Source organism: Micromys minutus, assembly GCF_963924665.1.
Source record: "Micromys minutus genome assembly, chromosome: 10".
Taxonomy (NCBI): domain Eukaryota; kingdom Metazoa; phylum Chordata; class Mammalia; order Rodentia; family Muridae; genus Micromys; species Micromys minutus.
The window spans coordinates 26,597,932-26,624,615 of record NC_137979.1 but is presented as its reverse complement, the minus strand read 5'-3'; the positions used below and the strand labels follow the sequence as shown (position 1 = coordinate 26,624,615).

Genomic DNA, 26,684 nt, shown 5'->3' with positions numbered 1-26,684 from the left:
TTCTACATGTAGCCATAAACACAGTAATAAAACTGAAAGGGCTGAAGGGGGCTCAGATTCACAGCAGTTACTGACGACTGACCTAGGGTTTCCTTCCCATCACCCACGTGGTGGCTCATAACCATTCTAATTCCAGATGCAAGAAATTAAGTTTCCCCTCTCTGGGTACCAAGCATGCTAGTGGCTAGTGGTGCACATTAATCTTGCCCATTTGCAGTTAAATGAACAAATCTGGTTTAGTATTCTCTTTAGGTCAAGCTGGCCTCAGAAATCCACCTAACTTCCAAGTGCTGGGATTAAAACTCTGTGGCACCAGACTTGTGTGTGTGTGTGTGTGTGTGTGTGTGCACCAGAGTGCAGGTGCCTGTAGAGACTTGAAGCATTAGATCCCCCTGGAGCTGGAGTTACAGGCAGTTGTAAATGGTGATGTAGGTGCTAGGAATTGAACTCAGGTCCTCTAAGAGAACAGAACATGCTCTTAACCATTGAGCCATCTCTCCAACCCTCAGAATGCAATTTATTCTTCTTTATCTCGAAAGCTCAGGCATGCTTCCCGATACTTTGGGTTTTGCCATTCTTCACCATGAGGCTGCTCAAAAGGGAAAGAGCGCTCTTCTAGGCAGTTGCCAAGAGTTACAGCTTGCACTGTTGTTTCCCCCTCAAACTAATAAAAATATCTAAGTCTATGACTTAAAAGAATAATAAATAAATGTGTTGCTTAGTAGTGTAAAAAGAGAAAAAAAGCAGAAATGGCTACTGAGATATGTACTGCTGCCTAGGAAAACTCAATCGACAAGGGACTATTTTAATGTAACTTTTCTCATGCCTGTTAGGTAAATTCTACCACTGAACTATACCCCTAGGCCGAATCCATAAAAATGTGATTTTTTTTTTTTTTTTTTTTTTTGGATAAGGAATGCTCTTTTTACTTAAAATGTCAGAAACACCACTGTATTTTTTTTTTTTATAATCCTCTTCTGGTAAATAAATTGGGAGATATCAGTAGAAGCTTTATGGATATCTAAGTTGAAAAATGGATATAGGAACATCACCAATAAGCTGGACTCCAAAAAAAACTGTCTAGGATTTTATTAGACTGCTTTTTTCCCCAATATACCTGTATTGGAAGATTAAGACAAAAAGGCACAAACTCACATTAAATAAACAGGAAATCTAATCAGTTCTATAAAGTGTAGTCTGTAAAAGAAGTAGCACTAAGAACCAACCCAAGAAAATCAGAGGTCCCAGCAGGGACTGTAAAAGGAGAATGTGGAAGGATACACACATGCCCACAACAGTGACCCTGTCCTGTCCCTCCCCAGTGTCTCTCCACACGAAGGCTGGAGCCCAGCAGGCCTTGTGCAGGGGCACTGCTGCTCCCGCTGGGAGTAAATCAGACCCTGGAAATGTAATGGCAGCAGCCAGTCTGAAGAGGCATGGCACACTCTCAGGATTATCACCAGACTTGAGCCTTTCATCAGCAGCCCACTGAGGGTTAGTTTTGGGGATGGGTAAATGGGAGAGTTAATACCAACCAACACTTGCCCAGCAGCACCATCCACAGGGATGGAACAGACAGGGACAGCCCTCCTTTGTGTTTATATGAGCAGGAGCCCTAAATCCAGGCTGGTCTCACAAAAGTCTAATTCGGATCATTTGGATGCTTGCAAAAGTGGGCAACAGCAGGGGCACAAGGCAGGTAAGAGCAGGCCTGGACTGAGGCTGATATGACTGATATGTATTGATCTCATGAAGTGCTGAAGGAGATAAAACATCTTTTGAGCCTCATACCATGTAAACATCTATCTGCTTTGAGTATCAACTTCTCTCAAGATAACTTGCATCTGGGCTTCAACCTAGTTACTGAAGACGGAAAATTTTAAGTACAAATATGATTTGACAGGTAATAGAGAGCTTATATGAGAACATTTATGTTTTTCTCCATTAGGAATGCCTCTTCTTCAACTTTCCCATGCTACTAGCAGGTGATATGCTAATCACCAACCAAGAAGCCCCAGGTGCATTCATAAAGACTCTACAAGGTGAGAAGATTAAAACAGGATCGGTTTCTGAAACAGGACAGGACGTCTCCTGGTCTCAAAAGAACCTCAAGGAAGGTCAGAGCTAGCCACACCAAGGGGCCCAAATCTGTCTACCCTTGCTGCAGGAGAACCACAGGGAAGCATCCAGTTAGGATGTCACAGGTGCAGTCCTGTGAGACACTCACTGCCTTTATTGCACTTAGAAACGAGTAAGGCAAACACTGACAAAAGCAAGGAGAACAATCCATCCTACTTCTCAGTTCCCTAGCAGAGATTTGGTCTCTAACAAGTACCCTGGCTCTCGTGGGCTTGGATCACTACACACTGGGCTGACTGACTGAACAGGGCTTGGGAAATGTCAGGTGACACAACTATATCACACTCCCCCACCAGAAAGGCAGACAATCTAGACAATCAGTTTCTGTCAATCTAGGCAAATTAGGAAGTGTTCTGCAGCTTCTACTCCCCTAGAGCCCGGGCTTTACCAGCCTACTGTGTTCTGGGCTACAGTCACTGCTTGCTTTTGATTGTCCAGGACAGAACTCAGTATGGGGCAGGATGAGCTGAGTTCTTGATTTGCAAATTCCTGTCCAGTGATTAGAAACAGGAAGGTACATGTTTTGCTAGGGATAAAAGCTTTTTGCATGCTTGTTTTGTGCAGCATGAAAAAACCAGGACTCTTGCATCCTAACCAGCCTCAAAGAGGACAGGAGTCTAAGAAAGCAGAGAGGATTATTGCTGAGTGGCAGCACCAGCCCAAAAGGGAAGAGGAGCACGGACATACAGTGCTCCATGGGGGTTTGACCGGTGTCTACAGGCCACACTGGACAGTTCTCTAGCTGGGCAGTGGTGGGTTCTTGTAGGCTCTGCAAAGAGATTCAGGGTGGGCAACAGGAGGGCTGAGAAGCCAAGATTTCTAAGAATATTAACCAGAGATGCAATGACTTGAGTAGGGGTTATTTATTATTTGCTAAATTTTCTTAGACTGGCTGGGCCTTGGGTGCCTTCTTGGTGCTTAGAGCACTCGAACAAGAGGTCACTAGGAGCAGAGGTCAGGGTTCTGAAGCCACATTCCTATTGTGAGGAGCTGGGGGTAGGTGTCTCTGTATTTTTAACTCCCCCTTTCTCCCCAAGTGAATATTCAGCATTGCCAGAAATCTGCCCAGGAAGCAAAATAGCTCAGTTTATCCCAAGGCTGAAATAAGTGAGCTTAAATAATCACATCACAAAAGGCAGCTCATTTGAAAGACTGAGAACGTCACTTGGAAAGAAAGGGGGAGGGCATACAGAAATGGGTCAGAGCACAATGGAGAGAGGACGAGCTGTAAATACAGCAGCGTACACCATATATCTTAGAGGATCAGGCTCCCGCACACACAGGCTTTATAATACCAGACGGTCTATTTGTTCACAATGTTAAAGGGCATCTAGAAATAGCTATAGTAAGGGATTGAAAGTTGCCTGAAGAATGAGCACAGAAAGGCTGCGTCCAAAGATGGCCTGCCACTCAGGAGGGTGGAGCTGCTGGGCCTTCCTGTTGACCACTGTCTTGCAAAACTAGAAAAGAAATAGAAATTATTAAGGAAGCAACAAGGGAAAACAGAAACACACAGTAAATCATGACAAGTGGAAAAATTCCAGGAGGAAGGGTGCCAATTGGGGGGGGGGGGCTTGGAGAGAGGGTACTAAGGTTCTGGCACTGACTTACAAAACTGGCATCTGCTTAATCCTCCCCTTCCATCTCCCAGAAGCTGCTTAAGAACAGGGTTAGGCTGGAGATACAGTGCTTGCCTAGCTAGCACGCACACAGCCCTGGGTTTGACCCAGCACTAGAAGAAAAAGAGCCATGGGAAAGCCAGAGAACAAAAAGGTCCTAAGGTTTCCTTAGACTCTTGGTGCTAGTGGCTAGAGCTAATAACATCCTCTCAGCCTAATTGGAGGCAGAGTCAGGTGTCTCATTCTGTGCTACAGAATGAGTCTTAAAGTACATAGGCATATTTTGTATATTGTATACAAGTATACACTGAAAAAGAACCAGCTTTTGGATCTAACAGGATAGGCCTTGGGGAAGAATGACAGGTAAAACAAGGGACACCCCAACTTAGCCCTATGACCTGGGTAAAAGTCTTCCAGCATCTGGAAGATGTTACCTTTGTTGAAGGCAGAGCTACTTAGTATGTTAGCACCAGGAGGGTGTCAGATGTGCTGAATGCTAAAAGTGGTCCAGCTAGTTTTCAAAGGATGGGAGGGAATGCCAGTGTTAGGGAGCTAGGGTGAGCCTAGAAGTGCTCCAGTAAGCCAGCTTGAAAGGGTGGGTTACAAGTGGGGAAGAGTGCTTAGTGGCAATGAACATGATTCCACTGCACCCCAGTTCCACTCACACTGCACCCCACCTCCACTCACACTGCACACCACCTCCACTCACACTGCACCCCACTTCTACTCACACTGCACCCCACCTCCACTCACACTGCACCCCACTTCTACTCACACTGCACCCCACCTCTACTTCTCATTGCCATGCCCATCCATGTCTGTCTGCATGGGTCTTTATAAAAAAGCCTGAAATAAACAATAGCTATAATTCCTTTTCATGGAAACCCAGGAGTCCCCTCATTAGCATAGCAGTGACTACCATCCCTAGAGTGCAGGATGAGGAATGGAGTAGATTTTCTCATTACACAGGAGCAGCTGGCCTTGAGAACCCACGCCCAGTGAGGGGGACTCGTACATACAGTGCAGGGAGGGTGGTGGTGCTAGTCATCGGCTGTCATTCCTTTCACGGGGTCCTTTTGTCTCATCTGGAACAGAAAAAGCAGAAGGAAATTGAAAGCTTCTGTTGCTAATGGAACTCCACCATGAATGCACCCCATCTTCTCAATCCTGCCAGCAGGGCAGAATATTCGTGTGTGTGTGTGTGTGTGTGTGTGTGTGTGTGTGTGTGTGTGTGTGTGTGTGTATACCAAGCAAGCCCGGGCTTATTTTCTCTCTGATTCTATTTATTTATTTATTTTAAAAAATTTATTTATTGTATGTGAGTACACTGTAGCTGTCATCAGACACACCAGAAGAGGGCATCAGATCTCATTACAGATGGTTGTGAGCCACCATGTGGTTGCTGGGAATTGAACTCAGGACCTCTGGAAGAGCAGTCAGTGCTCTTAAGCCCTGAGCCATCTCTCCAGCTCCCTATTGATGCTTTAATTTATACTTCATTTATTTACTGTCAAGGCCAATTTTATTAGAGTTTAAGAGAAAACCCGGCGTGTCAGGTGGAGACTGAGAGAAATCATGCCTTTTAAGTTAGGTACAAAATAAAAATAGAATACTTATTTTATTTTATATGTATGAGTGTTTTGCTTACTTGTATGTATATATACCATGTGTATACCTGGTGACCACAGAGGCCAGAAGAGATGTTACAGATTGCCCGGAGCTGCCATGTGGGTGATAGGAGACAAACCTAGGTCTTCTATAAGGTCAACAAGCACCATAAACTCCTGAGCTATCTCTGTGGCCTCTAAACTGCTTATTAAGACAGGAAAAAGCACCATCAAGAGTGGAAGTGGGGGCTGGAGAGAAATTCCAAGCAACCACATGTGGCTCACAACCATCTGTAACAGGATCCAATGTCCTCAGAGCAACTGTGCACTCATATACGTAGCATAAATAAATAAATAAATAAATAAATAAATAAATAAATAAATAAATAAATAAATAAAAGAGCAGAAGTAGGCTAGTGGGCTAAGGAATTAGCCCCAGATCCTGTATTTCATGTGTATGTGGGGGTGGGGAGTGGAACACATGCATGTCATCACATGCCAAGGTCAAAGGGCAACTTTCAGGAGTGGGTTTTCTCCTTTCATTTCTATTTAGATCCTAGGGATTGACCTCAGTCACCAGCCTCCCCATCTCTGTTTCTATTTCTGGCTTTGCAGTTCAGAGTACTTGTTGCTCCTGGCAGAGGACCTAGGTTCAACTCCCAACAACTACATGGCAGCACATACATGCAGGCAGGCAAAACTCTCAGAAAAAATAATAAATCAATCTAAAAAACTTAAAAAAAAAAAAAAAAAGATGTAACTTCCTATCAAAGAAAATGGCCACTTCCCTTCCTGTCAAGGGACAAGGGGTGCTACTGAAATAATTCACTGTTTCATTGTTTAAAGCTTATAGTAAAATGTTCTAAGAATGTTTATTTCCTGTCTCTTGAGGCTTATATGATATGAAGGGGTTTGTTTTGCTATTTTTGTTTTTGGAGACAGGCTGTCACTGTGTAACCCTGGCAGATCTAGAACTGACAGTGCAGGCCTATAATCCTAGCACCATAGGGAATCTGAAGCCTGGAGACCCTGCTTGGGGGAGAGGCTCGCCTGACTGGAGACTTGGCTGTTTCAAACTTGCCATGATTCTCATGACCCTGTCTCCCAGCTCAGAGTTTTACTATTATTTTCCTTCACTTTTCCAAATGTCAGGGTTACAGGCATGTCCTTCAGTTTTTGTTTGACACAAGTATCACAACGGTCCCGAGAAATCATATTGTACTTTAAAATAAAGCTATGACTGTGTTTTAATACACTGGCCAGCTTTTCAGAGGATCTGCTCTGGGACAGATCTCTGTTAGGTCAGAGAAAATTAAGATGAGAGCTTGCTTCTGCAGATGTTATGGGGATCTTTTAAAAACATGAACTGTGTGTGTGTGTGTGTGTGTGTGTGTGTGTGTGTGTGTGTGTGTGTGTGTGTTATGGCTCAGAGTTAGATCAGAGGATGCCTAGTGAGTACCAGTTTTTTCCAGGTAGATCAAAGATGAAACTCTGGTCACCAGGTCAGCAGCAGGTGCCTTTACTTCCTTCACAGGCCTAAAATGCCAGAGTGTATGCTCTCTTTTGTCTGTCCCAGCAACTGAGCTCATTACAGAATTGCTTCCCCTATTGGCCTAACCCTCAAAACACAAATCCGCCATAACTCAAGACAGTGAACTCCAGATGTGGTTCCTGTTAAATACTTCATTACACAGAGATTTGTGAATTCAAAACTTAAACTAAACTCTAATAGCAAGCTAGCAGTCTTCCACTTTCAGAGGCAAGAAATAACCTTCTCACCCAAGCTACCAGCAGCCTCCTGGGAATGGCATGAGCGTGGGCGTCAGGCAGCTTTTCAGCTAACCACACAGGGCCAGCTGCAGAATGAACAGGTGGGAGAGAGACCAGACGCACAATAGGAAAGAAAATATACTACAGAATCTTCTTCCTCTTTTTTCCTTTTCTTTCCGTTTCTTTCTTTTTTTTTTTTTTTGCTAGTTTGTTTTGTTTTGCTTTGCTTTTTTGAGACAGGGTCTCTCTGTATAGCCATGGCTGTCTTGGACTTCACTGTCTACAGACCAGGTTGGCCTTGAACTCAGGATCAGCCTGCCTCTGCCTTCCGAGTGCTGGAATTAAAGGTGTATGCCACCATTGGTGGCTGATACTTCAGAATCTTAATCAGAAAAATCAAAATAAAAGTTTTCTGTGTTAGGAATACATGTAGCTCAGCTGGAAGAGTGCCTGCCCAGGATGCACACAGCCCTGGACTGGATCCTCAGCACTACAGAGTGGGCAGAATTCCGAATGCCTGCAACCCTAGCACTCCCAAGGCAAAGGCAGGGGGATTGAAAACTCAAGGTGACTCTTGGCTACATTTAGAGTTTGAGGTTAGACTGGAGTACAGACCCTGTCTTTTTTAAAAACAACAAAAACTAAAAACATTTTTTTAAAGCTTTATATGCATGGTATTAAAAAACTCAGTCTGTGCCTGCTAGACACTTAAGTGCTTTACCACCAAGCCATATCCCAACCCAACAACTATATTTTTAGACAAGACAGATAAACAAGCCAGGGCTCAAATTAGCACATAAAGGTCTGCAGAGTTGCTAGAGGTTAAAACATATTTCAAAATGACATGGCTTTGGTTCTTTCTCTTCCATTACAAGTTGGTTTTAAAATTCTAATCCCAAAGAGGTTCCTTGCATCCACACTTCCCTGGTGGACAATGAGCATCTGTCTAAGCTACTGGCACAACCCTTTATGTATTGGAGGGTCATTTCAAGCAGGAGTGGACACATGTTAAAAGCAAAGTCCTAACCCTAAGGACTAACAAATTTAGAACACAAGGAAGGCAGATTCCTAAGATTGTTTGGGGACTTTCCCCCAGAACTACAGCACCACTTTATTTATCTATTAAAGTATTTTATTTATTAGCACTGTGCTTAAACCAAGAACCTTCCTCACCCATGCTAAATGCTCCAGAGAACAGACAAAGAAAGGAACTGTTAATGATTCTAGGACACCCAATGCTGACCACTGCTGGGAGAGAGTGACTGAGAGTCCCTGTCAAACCTGATTACAATCCTCCTGCTGCTCCATCTGCTAACTTTTGCAGGGAGCAGGGGAGGGTCAGGACTAGGAAGACCTAGTCAAGCCTCTCTCTCACACAAACAGAATCAGCAATGTGACTTAGGTCTACAACTTCCTGAGGATCCTTCCTAAAGAATCAGGGCTGTGCTCCAGACCCTGCCCCTTGTCTGTTATAGGTGGCTGAATAAATAAGCAAAACATCCGCCTTCAGCAGGAACTAACTTGCAAACCTGTGAGTCAGCCCAGGAAGAATGTCATCCCAGAAGGTAGAGACAGTTCCCGGGAGGCTCTGGAAGAAAGAAGGGCTCTGGCCCAGACTCTGCCCTAGCTTAGCACTGAAGTATAAACATCTGTATGCTATGCACCACGGTACTTAAGGCAGGCCCTCAGCTGGGGCCCTGCAGGAGAGCATGCTGGAAAGCACATGCTCTGCTGGACATTCAGGCATGCCTTAAAAAGATACAAAACTTCCTGCCATAGAAGGGCAGAAGGACCCCCACCCCTCCATGTGCATGTAGAGCAGAGTAACGCAAGAGATTGAGAGCCGTAGCCCTAGGCCAGACAGCACTGGGCGCTTACACTGACTGTCACCTGCAGTGCAGCAGTGCTGGGCCTCACCTGCCTCAGCTGAAGATGCCTCTCACACTGTGAGACAGTGTATGAACAAGATCAAAAAGGATGCCTGGTGGCTCACTGAGCATCCCCTTAAATGGGTCTCTGGGGAAAACTTCTTTATTCCTTAAATAAAACAAGAGTGTTGGGTCTTCAGGCTCTCAGAGAGCAGAGTGCTCTACTTCTGGGATCAATGCCAAGCTCAAACCCAAAATACCTAAACAAAATTTAAAAAATCCTCCCATCTGCAAAAATAACTTGAGACAACCACATAGAGTAGTGGGCTTCTGCATGTGCTGTGGCTGTCCTCTCTAAGTAATGTAGGTGGTATTATTGGTAGAACAGCTGAACCTGCCTGGCCCCACAGTCACCTCAAGTTCCATAGCCTAGCACCATCCCCCACCCTGACTGAAGAGTCACTGCAGCGGGTGGATTACTCACTTGGCATCAGGTATAGACTACCATATTTATCTCTGTGCCTGTGCCAAGACCTCAGCCACACTGTATTCCTGAGTACAGACTGTTCTCCTTATAGTTCCCATACTGCTTGGCAGGAACCTTATCCACAACAGAAGCAGGCTTGTTCTTAGAACAGCAGGCTGACGGTGCCCTTAGATGTGTCCCGGTCTCCTTGACAGTGATACTTATGAGTCCCCCCTGGCATCTGGCTCACCTCATCCAGCTGTCTCTTTGTCTCTTCTTCCATCCTCCGAATGTCGTCCATAGTCAGATCAACCCATTTATCGAGCCAACAGAACAGCTGCCTGTGAAAGTTTGTAAACAGACGCTTCTCCTGCTGTAAGGAGGAGGGAAGCAAGTCAGAGAGCGGTGAGGGAACGCCTCTCTGCATTCCTCCCCAGTATCCAGTTCACGGGGGTGGAGGGGAAGAGCGGTGCCTGGCTGGCTTATCTGGAGCAGACGCAGGTCAGTGACCTTTGTCTTCCTGTTCTTGTCAGGTAAGTACTCCAGTAAGGATGGTCATCCACCTTACATGTGAGCCCTTTGTCCCCAATACTACCAAGACAGGCTGTTCATGGGATCTGGCCAAGCCAAGGCCCCTAACAAATGCCAAAATTTCCAGTCTCTAGTGCCTAATGCTGGGTTATGACTAGTCAGCAGCTATAAAATGTAGACCAAAAGTGTGATTCTAACATATGTGAGAATTAGAGGCTTAAGTCTGTCCACTTCGGCAACGTGGGACACTGGGGAGTTTGGTGCACAGTCCCTCTTTGCCTTCTGGCTTGAGAAGGGAAACTTGTTTTATGTGTAGTTCAAGCACAGCAAAGCCTTTTCCTGTTTGTCTTCTTTCACCTCCGTTTCTTTCCTTGTCACATGTGCTGCCCATAGAGGGACAACATTAAATGTAGAACACCATGTGCAAGGAAAGGGCTAGCAAAGCGAAGCCAAGACTCCAATGCTAGCAACTGAGAGGTCAGTTGTGGGTCCAACTAGTCTCAGAACACACATGGAAAGGCCTCAGCCTGCAAACTTACCTTATGTATAAAGTTTTCCACTTTGTTCTGCAAGCCCCACCACTTGAACTTGACAGTAACCAGTTTGTATGCACACATATATGGGCAGTCTTTCTGATTGACAAGTTCTTGCTGCAGTAGAAAAATACCCAGAAGCAGGTTGGTAACTAAAAGACCTCAGGCTGTCCAAACTCCACTTACAGCCTCCTCCAAGAGGGGCGGCCCACCCAAATATGCCTAGCCCCCTGGTGGTAAGGGTATGAACTGTACCTTCCAATTCGGGCCCAAAGGTCCTCGTCCTGTTTTGATAGATTTAAATTTTGCTGGGTCTTCCTCTGCCTTGTAATCCTGAAAATATAGTAGGAATGGGGTTGGAAGAGGGGATGAGGAAGGAAAGGGAGGTGAGGACGAGGAAATGGCAGCGTTTCTTGAGAGAGCATTTCATACCAGTTCTTTCTGGTTTGTGTGCTGTGAAACAAGGTCTTTCTATGTAGCCCTGGCCGCCATGTACCAGCTCACTATGAGGACCAAACTGACTACCATGCCCAGCTACAGTAGTTCTTGAAGTTGCTGGTGTGGAGTATGGGAAAATGTTATAGACAAGATAAAGAACTGTCTGCTGAAGAGTTTCTTGTCTTGTTTTGTTTTCAAGACAAATAGGTGTATGTAAACCTGGCCATTTGGAACTCATTTGTAAACCAGGTTAGCCTCAAATTCAGAGATCTGGCCGCCTCTGCCTCCTTCATACTGAGATTAAAGATGTGCATCACCACACCTTGGCTCTGCTAAACAGTTTCATGTTAACTCTACACAAGCTAAAATCACTGGAGAGGAGAGAACCTCAATTAAGAAAATGTTTCCAGGGTTGGAGAGATGGCTCAGTGGTTAGGAGCACTGACTGCTCTTCCAGAGGTCCTGAGTTCAATTCCCAGCAACCACATGGTGGCTCACAACCATCTGTAATAGGATCTGATGCCTTCTTCTGGTGTGTCTGAAGACAGTGACAGTGTACACACACACACACACACACACACACACACACACACACACACACACAAAATCTTTTTTAAAAAGAAAAGGACTCCATAAGATTGGATTGTAGCTAAGCCAGTAGGGCATTTTCTCAGAGTTTGGTAGGGGAGGGTCCAGTCCATTGTGGGTGATGCTATCACTAGACTACTGGTATACAGACTGGATATAAGAAAGCAGGCTGAGCAAGCCAAGCAGCACCTTTCACAGCCTCTGTATCCTTCCTGCCTCCATGTCCCTGCTCTGCTCCTTTGATGATAAACTGTGATATGGAAGCATAAGCAGAATAAACCCTTTGCTCTGCTTTGGTCATGGTATCTCATCACAGCAAAGGTGTTGAGTGGGCTGTTCTTTAAGAGCTTGGAGAATAACAATGCTGAGGGCAAGAAAATAGAGGTATGGTTTGTAAGTTTCAGAGGGAAGTTTAAGACTCTAATGGGCCATTTGTTAATTTTATTAAAGATGCTATGGGAAGGTCAGCTGGGGCTGAAGAATCAGCTGTGATTAACCAAAGACCAGAACCATTAGAGTGAAACTTTACTGGGATAATTGGTGTTGGGAAGCTGTAGCTGAGGAATTAGGATTGATTGAGAAGAGACCAGCATCACTGAGGGGAATTCTTCTGGCAGTGTTTTCTGAGAGTCAGTACACAGAAGCTACATTCCAGACGTGGACAAGGTCATTCCTTGCACTGGCAATCAAACTCGGTAGTGTAAGAGTCACCCAGGTGGTACTGGTTTTGAAGGCATGAAGGGTCATGGAGAGCAGCTGATGCGTGGCACGGAGAGGGGCCAGGGTAGGCTATTGGTGAGGTGCAGCCTCAGTGACAACTGTATGCAAATGACTGATGGGGTCGTTCAGAAAGCTGAGGCTTGGCAGCCTAGGAGAGGCTATCGGTGAAAGTGAGGCCGAGTTGCAGCAGAGACCTCGGCACTTTGGAGGTGCCAGTATCATGGAGTGGAGTGGAATCCACCAGAGCCTAGAGTACAAGCTGTACGTGCTGCAGAGCTGGAGAAGTGACCAAGCTTTTGGAGGAGCCCAGAGCATGAGTGAAGCCCAGACATTGGACACTGTGTTACTAACACCATTGGGAGTTTGGTTTTGCTTTGATCTGATGGTAACTGTGCCCTGGTTCTTCCCTTTTGAAGTAAGGAAGTATTTAATTAATTTTGATTTTTACTGGAGCCCACAGTTGAGAGATTTCAACTTTAAAAAGAGACTTTGGATTTTTAAAGAGACTGAACATTTTAAAGGGACGGAACTTTTAATGTGTTTAAATTTGTATACTGTAGAACTTTTAAAGTTATTTCTGTTTTTGATGTTAAGTCTTGGGGATGCTTAAGAAAGGAAAGGTTGTAGCTTAATGGTTACATGTGGATCAAGATGACAAGGGGTCAATAGTGCTGGACAGTTTTAAACTTGACACAAACTACAGTCATCTAAAAGGTGAGAACCTCAATTTAAGAAACGCCTCCATTAGATTGAGCTGTAGGTGAACCTTTAGGGCATTTTCTTAATTAGTGATTGGTGGGAGAAGACCTAGCTCACTGTGGGTGGTGCCATCCCTGGGCTGGTGGTCCTGGGTTCTCTAATGAAACAGGCTGAGCAAGCCATAGGAGCAAGCCAGTAAGCAGCACTCCTCCATGGCCTCTGCATCAGCTCCTGCCTCCAGGTTCCTGCCCTATGTGAGTTCCTTCCTGCCTCCCTTAAGTGATGGAACATGATATAGAACGTAAGTCAGATAAACCCTTTCCTCCTTGTGTGATCACTGCCATAATGACCCTAAGACAAACTGTTTACACTTGCCTCAGGGGTCTGTGTGATTTTTTTCTGCCAGGCTTTGTTTGCAATTTTGTCAGTACCAAAGTGTCAGCAGACTATCTGAGCAAGCATGTACCTCCAGTGTTAATGACAGATTTTCCAACTTAAGTATGCATCCAAATTCCTAAAAGAGACTTTCAAAATAGAGATTTCTGGGCCATCCTACCTAAACCACAGAGACATAAAATGTCTTCAGTTTGGGGGCAATATGAATTTTCCTTTTTTAAATGTAACAACACCTCTATTCTTTTCTTAAATTCTTTTTTACATAATACTTATTTGTGTGTGTGTGTATGTGTGTGTGTGTGTGTGTGTATCTGAACATATGTACATGGTAGCTCATGTTGAGGATAGAAGACAGCCTTTAAAAGATGGTTCTTCCCCTCTCTTTTATTTTATTTATGTGTTCTGCCTGCATGTACACCTGCATGGCAGAAGAGGACATCAGATCCCACTACAGATGGTTGTAAGCCACCATGTGGTTGCTGGGAATTGAACTCAGGACCTCTGGAAGAGCAGTCAGTGCTCTTAACCTCTGAGCCATCTCTCCAGCCTGGGTATCCTTCTTGAAATGAGGCCACAGGACCAGTGACTCCTGTAGGAGGTAAAGTAGCCATGCTCCCTGGAACATCTAGTCAATGCTCACCATCCAGGCTAGTTCCCTAGATCAAATCCAGGTCTTCTGGCTCAGCAAATTCACCTGCTGAGCCATCTTGACAGCCTGGGTTTTTTATTATAGCCCAAAGTAACCTGGAACTTGTGACTCTGAACCTGCCTCAGCCTTCTAAGCACTGGGATTAGCAGCATAAGTCGCCATATCTTGTGACTTCTTTTTAAACATTTCAGGTAGCTGGGCACAATGGAACATATCTGTATTCCCAGCACCTGTGAAGTGGAGACAGGAGAACCAGGAGTTGGAGGGCAGCCATGACTACATAGAGGAGTCAAAGCAAGCCTGGACTACATGAGATGTTTCAATAAATAAGCAAATAAGTAAATCTCTTTAGATAACTTTAATGCACAGCCTTAAAATTTCCTAGCTTAAGCTCCTGGTTTAAATAGGATCAGTATGGAAGCTGACACTCCTTTAAGAAGCCCACACACCTCCACTCCAACATGCATTACTTTCTTCCACAGTGCCTTTCTCTTAGTCCCTGTAGTTAAAATCTATATTAAAAACCTCTTGGTCTTCCTCTTCAAGATGCAATAAACGCTTTGCTGCAGAAAAAAAAAAAAAAAAAAAAAAAAAAAAAAAAAAAAAAAAAAAAAACCTCTTTTAATAAACTCTAACTGCTTCATAAAATAAAATTTTTTTTTAAAAGTTTCAAGATGGAGCAGCAAGTAAAAGTGCTTGCTGATGGTCAAGCCTGGTGGTCTGAGTTCATCTTCAGAACCCACTCAGGAAGGAGAGAACAGACTCCACGAAGCTGCCTGACTTCTACACACTTGTTGTGGTGTACGGTTGCTAGTATTCAAGAAACACATTCAATAATTAAGTAATAAGCAAATAAATGACAAATTTAAAAATGAAAAATAATTATCGAAGGTGTTCCATGTTAATAACCTCTTAGGTATTACTGGGCAGGCAAAACCAATCTACCTACCTACCTACCTACATACCTATCTAGTTTGGATTTACTTTTGTTTTTGTTTTCAAGACAGGCTTTCTCTGTGTAACAGCCTGGCTGTCCTGGAACTCACTCTGTAGACTGTGCTGGCCTCACACTCACAGAGATCCACCTGCCTCTGCCTCCTGAGTGCTGGGACTAAAGGTGTGTACTACACCTGGCTACGTTATTATTTTCTAATCTTCCTGCCACTCACAGAGATAAAAAGCTACTCAAAGACCCATAATTCTTGCTTCTCTTCTGCTTGTGAAATATATTTACAAATTCAGTCTGAGAAACTCACCTGGCTGTCCGTTTATAATGTATTCACTTTTCTATGTATATTGTATTTCAGTAAAAAAAAAAGACTGTTTTGTTTTTTGAGTTTTACTTTTAAGCCCAAGCTGGTCTTAATCACAATTATTTTTGCTTCATACTTGTGGATACTGAAATTCTAAGTGTGTTCCACCACACCGAGTATGCATCTCTTTGGGAGTGCACCAATAAAAATATCTCAGTGGGGCTGGAGAGATGGCTCAACAGTTAAGAGCCCTGACTGCTTTTCCAGAGGTCCTGAGTTCAAATCCCAGCAACCTCATGGTGGCTCACAACCATCTGTAATGAGATCTGATGCCCTCTTCTGGTGTGTCTGACAATAGCTACAGTGTAAATAAATAAATCTTTTTAAAAGTTCATTAAAAAAATCTCAGTCATAGCTGGAGAAATGGCTCAGTGGATTAAGTTTTGCCAAGCAAACTTAATAACCTGAGTCTAATCCCTACAACCCACAGTGGAGAAAGAGAATCAACTCAAATTGATGTACTCTGACTTCACATGTGGGCATCATACACACACAGATAGAATAATAATAAATAAAATTTAAAACCAGTGAGATGGCTGAGCTAGTAGGAATCCTTGCCACACAAGCCTGGGGACCTAAATTTGAGTCTTCAGTGGAGGGAGAAAAGAAGTGAGACCGGAACATGTGTGTGTGTGTAAGAGTGTATACAAGTGTGTGCTTGAGTGTGGAGGAGGTCAAGAGACAACACGGAGTCACTGTTCTCCTTCACCACGTGGGTAGCAGGGATCAAACTCAGGTTGCTAGGCTTGATGCCCTGTGCTTTAACCACTGAGCCCATCTTGCTGGCCCAGGAAACTTGAAAAAAAAATATATATATAGTATGAGTTTTACCTACATGCATGTGTGCCCCTTGCATGTAATGCACATGGCATCCAACCTAGGTCCTCTGCAAGAGCAGTAAGTGTACTTAACCCTTTTGTTATCTCTTCTGGCCAACGAACCTCTTAACATTTACTTTAGACGTTAGCTGGAGCTGGGCAGTGGTAGCCCATGCCTTTAATCCCAAGACTCAGGAGGCAGAGGCCCGTGGATCTGTATGAGCTTGGGGCCAGCCTGATCTACAGAGTGAGTTCCAGGACAGCCAGGGCTCAAAAACTAAAAATAAATGAATACATACATGCATACATATGTCACCAGGTATGGTGGTGCACAACTTTAATCTCAACACTTGGGAGACAGAGGCAGGTTGATCTCTGTGAGCCAAGACAACACAGTGAGACCCTGTCTCAAAAAGGGGGTGGGAGGTATGCTGGACATGGAGTTCAAAGGCAGAGTGGGTCTCCAGCATATAGGAGGCCCTGGGCTTAACCACAAGTGCCATAAAAACAGTAACAACACAAGTGCTGCACCAGAAAGGACTTCCTTTGGAGCCAACCTGGGTAAGGCTCTCAGTCTGACATTTACAAGTAACTCTGCACCCACATCTTTTAGGGAGTTCCTACCTTGCTAAGCACTTGGCTTCGATCAGCAATGTCTATATATACAGCTTCCACATGTTTCCATGCCTCAGGCTCCAGCTTATGCACCTGAAAGAACAGACCACTTGATATGCATATGCAGTTCTGCTAGTGACAAGTGTCCTCTACCTGAAACAGACATTGGTAGGATTCCTACTAGTAAAGAATTATTCAACAGGTGTACAGCCACAATTGGACACTCCTTGAATGAGCTGCCATGATACCACAAGGGGAAATTCCATATGTGATCTGATATGATGGGTTACACTTTAACATAGGCAGGCAAAAAATGCCATGTAAAATGCCTTCAAACTGTGTATAGAAAGTACACAAAACATGAATGAATTTGTTTGTATCTGGGTCCCTTCTTCAATATATTTTGTGATTTGCATACAGTCCTATGCAAGCATTCTAAATCTAATGTCTGCAAAACTTCTGGCCCCAAGCATTTCAGATAAGAGCTTCTTAACTTCACAGCTGGGGTACAGTTATTCAAATGTGCTGGATCTGTCCTTGGACTAAGTTAATTTCAGCAGGCCCTGCCTAGCACCTGCTGAGGACTAACTACCTGTGGACCTGCAGCCTTTTCACACAGTCAGTGTGCAAAAGGCTAGACAGTAAAATCACCTCTGGCTCATTCCCCAACCCTGACTCTGACTCCAGTTACAGAAGATATGGTCTGTGTGCAGACTTTCCTTTAATGCCAACAGTTGCACACACACATACACACATATGGTTCATATCTTGCTCTTTTTAGGTTTACTTTTTATTCATGTTTGTGGTTTGTGTGTCTGTGTATCTGCAATGTGGGTGTGTATGGAAGCCATTAGGGGCCACAGGAGGGTGTTTGATACCTTCACTGGTTCATAAGGCACCCAGTGTGGGTACATGGAACTGAACGCAGGTCCTGTGGAAGAGCAGGACGAGCTCTTAACTGCTGAGCCATCTCTCCTGCCCCTTTCTTCTCAGACAAGGTCTCATTGTGAACCCTGGGAGGCCTGGAACTCATCATGTAAACCAGACTAGCCTCAAACTCTGCCTGTCTCTACCTCCTGGGTCCTATATCCAGCCCTATCTTTCTTTTTTAATTTCTTTTTCCAAAATTTGGACATATTCACCCCCAACCTCTTTAACCACCCTTCACACCCTACTCTGAGATTATTCCTCCTTTTTTCCTTATCTGGTTCAGTTTGTACCGCCCAACTAATCTTGGGGGTGGGTCCTGCCCTAGTGTATGGTCAACCTTCCAGGGGTTACATCTTTAAAGAAAAGTGACTTTCTATGATAGCTCTTCTTGGTTGTCAACTTGGTTGTCATCTGGAATTAACTAAAATCCAAATGGCTGGGTACACATGTGTGGGATGTTTCTTAAATTAAATCATTTGAAGTGGAAAGATCCACCTTGACAGTGAGCCACACCTTATGGTAGCAGCCTATATCATAGACTGAATGACCACTGGATTCTTGGACTTTATATTGTAGACAGCCATTGTTGGACTAGCCAGATCACTGCCTGTAAGCCACTGGAATAACCTCCCCCACAGATTCATTTTATTAGTCTGTTCCTCTTCAGAATCCTGATTAATATGCCGATTGCTCCAGTTGATGGAGGGATGAACACATGAAAGAACAGTCTTGAGCGTGCGTAGGTATAGTTAAGATACACGAGCACATTTTGAATTTGGAGTTCAACTTTAAAACCGCAACTATGATGTTTTAAAGACTTCATTCCTGGCTATCCAAAACTACATTTTTGACCAATCCCTACTCTACAAGAAAGCCTACAAAGAATTTTAGGATGACATTTTGCAAATCATTGACAGAGAAGCCTAGACAGGCAGAAGAGAAGCAGAGAGGGCCAGTGCAGGGAACTCAGATCTGCCAAGGGCCCGGAGCCCTGGGCTCTTGCGAGGTGATACTTACATTCTCCTGGGTGCCAAGGTCCGGCTTGTGCCAGGTTTCAATTTTAATCAGAAAGTCTTCTTTCATGTACTCATTCTGGAAGAGGGAAAACATACCTCAGTAATTGATGAGGTCAGAACTGGAGAGTTACCACCTCCCGTCACTGGGGATCGTGCAGCCTTGGAGTTCTGAGATTCCAGCTGACTTAATACTAAGAGATGCCCTGGGTGGCCACAGTGCTAGGTCTGTTTCACACATACACTCACCCTTAGTTGATAGAGGAAGAAAATCCGAGTCCAAAAAATGTAGGTGACTTGGCCTATACTAGAGCCATCTCACAGCTAGGCCAAACCCCATGTTTGTCCTAGAGTTTAGAACTTAGTGTTTAACCAGTCTCCCATACTATTGTACACACAGGATGCAAATGTAACCAACAGCCTACAAAGTCTCCTCGCTGAGGAAAAGTGGTGAAGTCCTCGAGCTGGCCCCTTGTCTGCAATGAGTCACTTGCTGAAGCTTCCCATTAATTTTGTCTCCCTCCCTTGGTGCTTTTGAAAAATTATAGCACCTGTTTAAAATTTTTAGTAAAAAGAGCTACATGAAGGAGGAAGGGAGCTCACTGATGCCTCGGCAGGATTAGTTCTGTGGCAGGGACAAGCATTTGGAGGATTATACTGAAGAACAAGGGCTTGTGGGGCACGGGGCTGCTTCCAGAAGAGTAAGGAGTTGCCAGCAGTCAGTGCTCACTGAGGTCAACAGATGGCCAAATGGGAGAGGGATGTCACATTCAGGCTGGCTAAATTGAAACTTCTGTATAGCTCTGGGTATGCAGGGTCCAAGGAAACAAAGGCGAACCTCAATCCACTCTGTACCTCTGGAACCCAGAGTCAGATCTTGCCTGGCAAAGCCACTAGTCAATACAGCTTAAAGTCAGCAAGTAAGATCCTCATTACAACTGAAACACTTGAGCCTCAACAGCCCCAACAACACCCACGGGGAACAAGAGAAGAGCCAGACATCTAGTGCAGGTTCACTTTTATTTCTCCATTTCTGATAAATCATCTGTAACTCCAATCTTCGTACCCCACCCCTGCAGAGAATACTTACTGTAATAACTGCTCCATGGCAAAGACATGGAAAAAAGAAAGAAAGGAGATTAATGGATATAAACAGACTATGAAGAGCAAAGACTCCACCCCCACCCCCGTGGCTTCCTCCATGGGGAAGTCTCAGTGCACCAAACTCCCCTTTCCCTAAGTTCACTCAAAGTCCTCTGGGACCAAACTTGGGAGGTTATTAAAATGGTGCCTGTTTTGGCTTCTTAGGATTCTCTCTCCCCTGAGAGAAGCACTGGGTGGGGATGGGGTACCCCCTCAGGGGCACAGAGCAGGGTACTCGAGCCAGGCTGTCTTTCTAATGGAGACAGTCCTCCTCACACTGTAACCAAACCTTGCGTGCTCTACACTGCTGCCACTGTAATGGGATCCCTCGGAAAGCACAGGTCAATTATTTATCAGAGAAAATGACTGCAGCTTCCATGTCACTGGGGAAGAGCCCAGCTCTCCTCCTGACAATTCAGTTCATTCTGTACCCTACCCCACTGTGCTATCCCCACTTCTGGTAATGCATACTGCGGTGTCTGGAGTATACAGTGGGCCAACAAACTCCATCACTCTAACCCCCCCAAAAAACAATAAACAACAAAAACAAAATAATAAAACTAACTACTCCAATGGCGGTGGGAAGACATAAATGCACAAACAGGCCAAGACCGCCAGCCATTGTTCCCCAATCCCAGCCAAAGACACCGGAAGCAGCAGATTAGGATTAAACGGGAAACTCCCTTATTAGCACTTGGGAAAATCATATTGGCACAAGAGAAATGATGGGCAAAAAAGTGCGTCCAAAGATGCCAGCCTGGCAGAGATTCTGTCCCACTGTCACAGAGACAACAGCTTCAGGCTAGCCTGGGGTTATGACCCTGGCCATTAAGCTTCTCCAGCCAGCCTCCATCTTTGGACTCCGCCTCCTCTAAGACACTGTCTCCTGGTTTGGCCGCTACAGAACAAGATCTGCTCCTGTCCCCATGCTGCCATCTGCACCATCACACATCATTCTACTTTACCTTCAGTCCCCATGGTGGGACATCCCAAGAAAACAAAGGTCCTGATCGGTATACGGGGCAGCTGGTTTGACCCATGGTTTTGTATTTCACTACAAAATTTTGTAATTCAGAGTTTAACATTTGAGGTTTTCACATGTTAGTATGTGAGTCACAGAGAAACCAATCCACAGAATTCTGAAAACACTGGGTCTCTGAACCCATGAGGGTGAGGACCTTGCTCTTGGCCTTTAGTGTTGACTCTGGTAACTTCTCTTAATATTTTCTCCAACCCCACATTATCTTCCAAACATCTCATATCCATAGCAACCACACAGGGCTTTCCTAACAAAACTAATAATGTACTTTATCTTAGAGCGTATTTTTGAGATGCAGTCTTGCTATGCCCCCCAGGCTATCCTTAAAGTTGTGATCCTCCTGCCTCAGCTTCCTAAATGTTAGGTTATAAGCATTTACCACCATGTCTAGTCTCTTAATATGGTATTTTAAAACCCTAACTGCTACTGTCCCAGATGAGGGTTAAAGTTCAAGGGAGGAGACAAGGAAACAGATATTTCTTCTCTTCCCATTTTCATTTATCAACCTGCCCTGTCAGCTTCAGGAGAGAAGAGACAGAAATAAAGTAAGAGAACAGAAAAATTTCATGATGAACAGAGCTCACCAAATCTGTTTCACTGCTCCCAGAATAAAGCGAGAGCCTTCCAAAGGCAGGGGTGGGAAACTCCACATTCCTTATCTGCCTCTCCTGAACCTTAGATGGACTTAGGCCAAACTGAAATGCCACCAGCACTAGTGGCCTCTGTCCACAGACCTCCAGGAAAGGTCAGAAAGAAGCCTTCCTCATCTGTCCTGTCTCCCGTTTGAAAGAGGAGGAAAGATGAGCAGACCCGGGGTCCAGCATGGTCCTCTGTAGGAGTGGGATCCACTCACAAGCTGGCAGCCACTAAGGAAGTAGCCTTCCCTCTCCCGCCCACTGCCACCTCTCTTCATGGAGGATATAGAAATTGTACTTTTCTCTCTTTTGTCAAGAATCAATGTGTGAACATTTACTGTGTAGAAACTGTCATGCCAACTGCAGCACATCTCCCAAGAGCTACACAGCAGACGGTGACATCCCTCAGTTGGCACAAGTGGTACACCAGAAACCATGCTAAGCTTGCCTCAGCTGACTAAGGTCTTATAGCTTATGACTCTTAGGCATGGAGGAATGCCACCTTTGTCCCTACACCAGACACACCCTGCTAAACTGTGCTGTCTTTTTTCCTTCTTTATTTGCAGTGCTAGAGAGCAAACCCAGGGCTAAGCCACGTTATCACTCAACTACAGGGGAGGAATGAGACAGAAGGGGTTGTGGTTAAGACAGGTCTTTCTACATAGACCAGGCTGGTCTTAAACTTAACAGAAATCCAGCTGCCTGTTTCCTAGGTTCTAGGATTGCAAGAGTGTGCCACCCTACCTGGCTCTTGCAAAGTTATTCAAAATAATGAAAACAAGCTCAGCATGGTGCTACAGGCCTATTAGTTCAGCACTTACAAGGTACAAGCCAGGAGGATCAGGAGTTCAAGGCCAGTCCCAAGCTATAAGGCCAGCCTGGGTTACTTAAAACCTTCTCTCTCCCTCCCTCCCTCCCTCTCTCTCTGTCTCTCAGTCTGTCTCTATCTCTCACTTACACACACACACACAGAGCAGGTAACAGCTTCCTGTCCTATGTGTAGAGAGTAGTAAAATTTCCATTTTCAGTTACAGCAAAACCTGTCCATAGCCTAAGTCCCATCATTGATTGTTTATCTCCTGATACAACAAGGTCCTTGAACTTGTATAGGGCCATGGAAGACTGGAGAGAGCAATGACTTCGGTCATTCCAAAGTCCACAAGATAAGGACATACTTGGGTCACATAAAGATCATATGCCTATCAAATACAATCTAGGGAATGAACAGGAAACAGCCAGTGACTCAGTACCGGTGAGCAGAAGCAGGTGGGACCAGAGCAGGCCTGCCTGTGCCAACAAATGAAGGCTAGCAGGAGGAATGAACAACCTTGAGGTGAGTTCAGTGGCCATCTAAGCCTTCCTCACGTGAATGTGTGCCAGCACAGTCCTAAAAGATCTATTCCAAAGCCAGGGGGCATGGCTCTCACCTGCAGACTCACACAAGAGGGTTGCTACAGTTTAAGGCCAACTGGGGCTATACAGGGAGTTCTAGGCTGCTAGGCTACAGGCTGAGACCCTTCCTGAAGAAGAAAAGAGAGAGAGGGAAGGGGGGGGGGGGGAGACGGGCCTGTTTCTAGATAGTTCTTCAGACCTCAGAATCTTGGAAAGCTGAGTCCTGCTACTACTCAGAAGGAATTCCAGAATATGCTGCAGGTACATCTACAGAGACTCCATCTGTTTTCCTTTCTGAAACTCCAGACCAAAGATGATTCAACCCTGATTATAGCCCTCTGAAGAGAGACAACCTAACTGCAGTACCTGCCCATGCATAGCACACATGCCAAACACTTTGGGAATGGGTATTCCTGAGCCCTTTGTCAGTGAAGAATAAGCTCATTTCCTCTTTTCCTCCACAACATTGGCAATTTTCTTCCTAACTTTATCTAATAAGGGGGTGATTTTAAAAAGTGATCCAGGATAGTTACCTCAAAGAACATCTGTGGATGTTCATGTTTTTTATATAAAATAAGAATATCTGTATATTACCAATGCATACCTTCTTATACACTGTATGTCTATGAATTATAATACCTAACAGAATATAAACTGTTACTCTCTGTTGTTCAGACTTTTTTTTTCTCTTGTTTTGAAGTTGTTTTTATCTTTTAAAGACAGGGTCTCACTATGTAGACTTAGCTAGGCTTGAACTCCCTATGTAGACCAGGGTGGCCTCAAACGCACAAAGATCCACCTGCCTCCATCTTACAGAAGCTGGGATTGTGTCTCCCAAGTACTTTTGATCTGTATCTTGGATGCAGAGCCCATGGATGGTGCTGGCCGGCTACACATGCACATGATGGGCAACAGGGTGATGGATGGGGAGAGGGCTCAGTGGTTAGGGGCACTCACTGCTATTGCAGAGGAACAGGGTTTCGTTCCCAACATCCACAAAGCAGTTCACAGCCTTTCTGACTCTTTTAGCCTCTGTAGGCACCAGAAGTATACATGGCACAAATACACACATGGGGCAAAGTAATAAACTCATTTTAAAAAAATCTAAAAGAGCTTTTAAAAAAGAGCAATTCCAGTCAGCAAGGAAAGTGAGTGGAAAAACCTTCTTTGCCACCAAGCCTGATGGCTTAAGTTTGTCCCCCTTCATCTGTAGAGTGCAAAGAATGGACTTACAAAAATCATCCATAAACTTCCATATACATGCCATCACATGCGTGCATGAGAGATGTAATTTTTAAAAATTTAGAGAGAAGTAAATGTAATTTAAATTTTAGTTAGTAATCAGCTACATGAGACCTTATTTAAAAAAATAGTAATCATCTAAAAATTGTGTCTGGTATTTTATATGTGTATGTTAAATATAAACTCATACAACATCCAAAATGAAAAAAACCCTGCAGTGTTAGTAGTGATTATCCAGAGATGAAAGAATCATAAGTAATCTATTTTCTGAAATCCGTGCAGTAAGCATTACTTTTGAAATCATTAAAAATAATCACAATTGTCAAACTAACCCCAATAAGAGAAGTTGTGCTGCCTCTGGCTCTGACCGTCAGCGTGGCTAAGCTGAACAGTAACACCAACATGCCCCATGCCTGAGGGAGCCCCCGTTCCCTCCTCTGGCTTACTAGGAAAAGTTACAGTGAACACATAGTTAACTAACTCCCCTCCCTCCAGCCTCACTGCCCACTTGTACCCACTTGTACCCCCCTTGGGCAGCCCTGCACTCACCGGTTCTGCAGTAAGGGTAGGCATTCCAGGCTTTCTCGTGTATATTCAGGGCGCCTTCTGGGGCCAGCATTCGAACAAACGTGGGTACTTTGCTGTAGTGAAAAAAGCTGATGAGTGAACAAAGCAGGAAAAAGAGGAGCCACGGAGCAGTCTCCAGCCCACAGCTCCTGCTCTCAGGGTCACAAGTTGACAAGCAAGTTTCCATGAGATAAGCAGGCGATGGTCAGAGCCTGACACCTCAGCTTGACTGGCTACACATAACATCCTAACCTGCCCCGACACTCACCATGAGCAAGACAGCTTATGAGATCGTGGGCTGCCTGCTATCACTCCACATTCTCATTACAGACTGCTAGAGCCCAATGGGCACGATCAAGCGGCATAGCCAACGCTTCACTACACTTAGCAACTTAGGTCTAAAGCCAGTGTGACCAGCTGATCGACTCAGAAGGTGGGTTCAGAGGGTCAGGCAGAGCTCAGTCAGGAAAGTAGCTCTCTTAGTTTGGAGCCCCAGCACCCACATAAAAAAGCTAGGTATAGCAGTGCTGGTGTTTAGAGATGGGAGCAGACAGGCCAGCCAGTCAGCCACTTAGTTCAGTTAGAGACCCTAGCTCAAAAAGTAAGTTGGGGCTGGGATCAGCAGCACATGCCTTTATTTGCAGCACTCAGGAGTCGAAGCCAAGTGGATCTCTGTGAGTTTGAGGCCAACCTTGGTCTATACAGTGAGTTCCAGGCCAGCCATCTTTTTTCTCTTCTCTGCTTTAAGCTTCTGATCCTCCTGCCTCTACTTCCCAATGTTAGGATTACAGGCACGTGCTACCACACTCAGTTATGTGGTGCCAGGGATCAAACCCAGGGCCTTGTCTGTGCCAGGCAAGCATTCTACCAACTAAGTTTCATATATAGTTCTTCTTTAAATGCAAACAAAAAAAATCTCACTCTGTAGCCTAAGTAGGTAGGTTAGTTTTTGTCAACATGACACAAACCTAGACATATCTGGGAAAAAAAAAAATTAGGAAGGTTAACAAAATACTTCCATAAAACCGGCCTGTAGGGCATTTTTCTTGATTGATGGTTGACGTGGGAGGGCCCAGCTCAAGTGGGTGGTTATGAGATCTTGGATGGTATAAGAAAGCAGTCAGAGCACACATGAGAGGCAAGCCAGTAAACCTCATTCTTCCATGGCCTCTGCTTCAGTTACTCCCTCAGGTACTTGCTGTGAACGCCTGCCCTGTCTTCTCTTGATTGATGACAGTGAAAGAAGCCTTTTCCTTTCCTCCCCAGATTGCTTTTGGTCGTGGTGTTTATCGAAGAAAAACAAAACAAACAAACCCCACCCTACCTAGGACCTAGGGTACCCTTGAACTCACTATGTAGCCAAGGCTGGCCTCAAACTTAGACGTTCTTGTCTTAACCTACAAAGGTGTGTACAGTCACACCTGGATAACATTTTCTACTCATCTCTTTCCACTGGTTTTAAAGATTTATTTATTACTTTTATGTGTATGAATATTTTGCCTACACATACTTTTGTTCTCCATGTGTGGTTACCCAGGCCACAAAAGGGCTTCTGATCTCCTGGAACTAGTTACAGTTGGTTGTAAGCCACCATGTGGGTACTAGGAGCTAAACCCAAGTCCTCTGCAAGAGCAGCCAGTGTTCTTAGCCAATGAACCATCTTTTTAGCCCTTCTATTCAGTTATTTCATGTTACAGAAAATATAGATAGTATGTACCTAGTTTTTGCAAGCACATAAATTCCTCTTTCTTAGCATGCCTGTAGGGTATGTGTGAGAGAAAGAGAGAGAGAGAGAGAGAGAGAGAGAGAGAGAGAGAGAGAGAGAAAAAGAGAGAGAGGTGGGAGGGGGGAGAGAGGGAGGGAGGGAAGGAGGGAGAGAGAGAAGTGGGAGGGGAAGAGAGGGAGGGAGGGAGAGAGAGGGAGGGAAAGAGAGGGAGAGTGAGAAAGAGAGGGA

At 44.7% G+C, this 26,684-nt stretch overlaps 1 protein-coding gene across 1 annotated transcript in view; it reads right to left on the bottom strand.

The window, feature by feature from the left end:
- Window positions 1-2,987: 2,987 nt before the first annotated feature.
- The window catches only part of PITPNA (phosphatidylinositol transfer protein alpha), a 37,085-nt gene continuing 13,388 nt past the window's right edge, over window positions 2,988-26,684 (bottom strand). Inside the window, exons 4-12 of the mRNA XM_080922757.1 lie at window positions 24,713-24,804; window positions 19,803-19,810; window positions 18,717-18,791; window positions 16,779-16,862; window positions 10,789-10,866; window positions 10,540-10,650; window positions 9,720-9,842; window positions 4,778-4,843; window positions 2,988-3,599 (exon numbers count right to left, since the gene is read on the bottom strand). Of these exons, the coding sequence (XP_080778883.1) occupies window positions 4,799-4,843; window positions 9,720-9,842; window positions 10,540-10,650; window positions 10,789-10,866; window positions 16,779-16,862; window positions 18,717-18,791; window positions 19,803-19,810; window positions 24,713-24,804 (616 nt within the window). The 3' untranslated portion in view covers window positions 2,988-3,599; window positions 4,778-4,798. The remainder of the gene's footprint in view (window positions 3,600-4,777; window positions 4,844-9,719; window positions 9,843-10,539; window positions 10,651-10,788; window positions 10,867-16,778; window positions 16,863-18,716; window positions 18,792-19,802; window positions 19,811-24,712; window positions 24,805-26,684) is intronic.